The sequence below is a fragment of the Capsicum annuum genome, unplaced genomic scaffold, assembly GCF_002878395.1.
Source record: "Capsicum annuum cultivar UCD-10X-F1 unplaced genomic scaffold, UCD10Xv1.1 ctg3760, whole genome shotgun sequence".
Taxonomy (NCBI): domain Eukaryota; kingdom Viridiplantae; phylum Streptophyta; class Magnoliopsida; order Solanales; family Solanaceae; genus Capsicum; species Capsicum annuum.
Window position 1 is genome coordinate 1 of NW_025844673.1, and position 2,097 is coordinate 2,097.

At 39.4% G+C, this 2,097-nt stretch overlaps 1 protein-coding gene across 1 annotated transcript; it reads right to left on the bottom strand.

The window, feature by feature from the left end:
- Positions 1-233: 233 nt before the first annotated feature.
- On the bottom strand, positions 234-2,095 carry LOC124891568 (putative late blight resistance protein homolog R1A-10; the record flags this gene model as incomplete). Its single annotated transcript, XM_047403285.1, has 1 exon — positions 234-2,095. A coding segment is annotated over one exon (1,862 nt), but the record flags the coding sequence as incomplete, so codon positions are not given.
- Between the last annotated feature and the right edge of the window lie 2 nt (positions 2,096-2,097).

Genomic DNA, 2,097 nt, shown 5'->3' on the forward strand with positions numbered 1-2,097 from the left:
CAAGGATTTCTCTTTTCTGTGCTGAAAAAGAAAAAATCATCTGAATCAATTTCCTCATTATAAATAATGGTCCGTCGACGCAGCATCAGATCTGAAGAAGAGGATAAAGACTGAACAATTGGGTTCGTCATATCAAACAATTTTTCCTTTCTAGCTTTCATCGAACAAAAATCATGCACAAGATCATGAATTTGGCAAATCGGTTCGTCCCACAAGTCCTTCTTCACTGTTACCAAGCTACTAGAAATTAACTCATCCACATAAACCTTCGTTACTTCTTCCACACTCTTCAAATAACTTGGTTCCACAAGTGTTTCAGCACTCCAAAAACCTTGCAACTGACAGATCATAATATCTGTGTCCTTTGGATACCGTGCAAGGTACAAAAAGCATGGCTTTAGGTGATCCGATAAATGGTCATAACTTAATTGTATGACCTTCATCACTTCCTCTTCATCCTTAAAAATGAAGGAACTCAAATTATTGAGAACTTCAAGCCACAAAGCCTCTTTCTTTTCCATCCTTGAAATGACTCCGCCGGTCAAATCAAGTACCAAAGGAAGCCCATCACACTTTTGGGTTATTTTTTCTCCAACATCCTTTAGTTCAATAGGGCAACGTTCTTCTCCGAATATCCTTTTCTCGAACAACTCCCAACTTTCTTCTGGTCTTAGCAATCGAAGATCAAGAGGATCACTGTGGCATTTTCCATGCAAAGCCACTTCCTTTTTTCGACTTGTTAAAATAACTCTGCTTCCTTTCTGAAATTCAGTTGGAATGGCATATAATGGCCTTGTTAGCTCATCCCATGTTGCAGTATCCCACAAGTCATCCAAGACAATAAGGTACCTCTTTCCAAACAGTTGTCTCCGTAGCTTGTCAGCAACGTCATCGTCTATGTCATCCTCACTGACTCTTTCTTTCAAACCAATAACTTCATTGAAAATTTTCTGCAACAACTTTTTCTCATTACGCTCCTGGTCTACTGTGCACCAAGCACGAATGTCGAAATGACCAACAACAGACTTTTCATTATATACTCTGTACGCCAAAGTAGTTTTCCCAAGCCCTGGCATGCCGATTATGGAAATGACATCTACCTCAGATGGTCCGCTGGTGAGCTTCCTGATTATCCACTCAGTCTCCTCCTCAAATCCAACAATTATTTTACCAGCTATTGATGACTTGTTTTCAACTGGCTTGTTGGGAGAGTTTGTAAAAATGATACTTGTTTTCTTGGAGATCTTCTCTTGTACCTCTTTTTTGACAATCTTGATCTTTTCTACGGTATCAGGAAGTAGGAAGATAAACTGTAACAGACCATGATCTCTGTCAAGAATTGAGTTTATGGCATGTTCCGCCTCATATGCCACGTCTAGAACACGAGCCCAGAGATCTCTATTCAATTCCTGCTCAACTTTCCCAAAGAGCGATCTTATAAGTTTTAGGTCTTCTTTCACCCAACTGATTTCTTCTTTTATCAAAGCAACTGAATAAGCATTGGAATCGAGCAAGTCATTTAAGTTTCTGAGCAGAAGAGTCATGAAGAGCGGTCCATCACTCATGGGGAAGAAAAGTTGAGATGACTTTGCAGGGGCTTTCAAGAAGACATGTTTGAGATCTTCCTTCAGAAGTTCAATATTTTTCAGTAAATCTTGACTTGCACAGGTTATTTCGTTCATATTCTCTTCATCCATTGAGTTCTCTTCTAAGTTGCGAACGAGAGTGGCTACCTCCCTGATAAGTGCTCCAACACGTGCCAATAGAACAAACAATTTGTCATGACGAATAACATCCTTGGGCACATCAGTAAGAATAATTAATAGAAACTCTATCATGACATGAATATTTCGAGTAGAGGTGCTAGGAGTAATAGCATTAATCATGTACTCCTGTAGAAGAAACAGATATCCTCTAAGAATATCTGGAGAGACTTCTTGGAGCTTCTTAATGAAGCATCCAACTTCTGCCGACTTTGAAGCAATCAATTTTGTAGAACATATGTGCATAACCTCAAGTGCAACAGGTGCAATCTCCACAAGCAGATTAGCTAGCTCGGAATTCAATGGAGAGATCCTTGATTCATATATTTCCTCT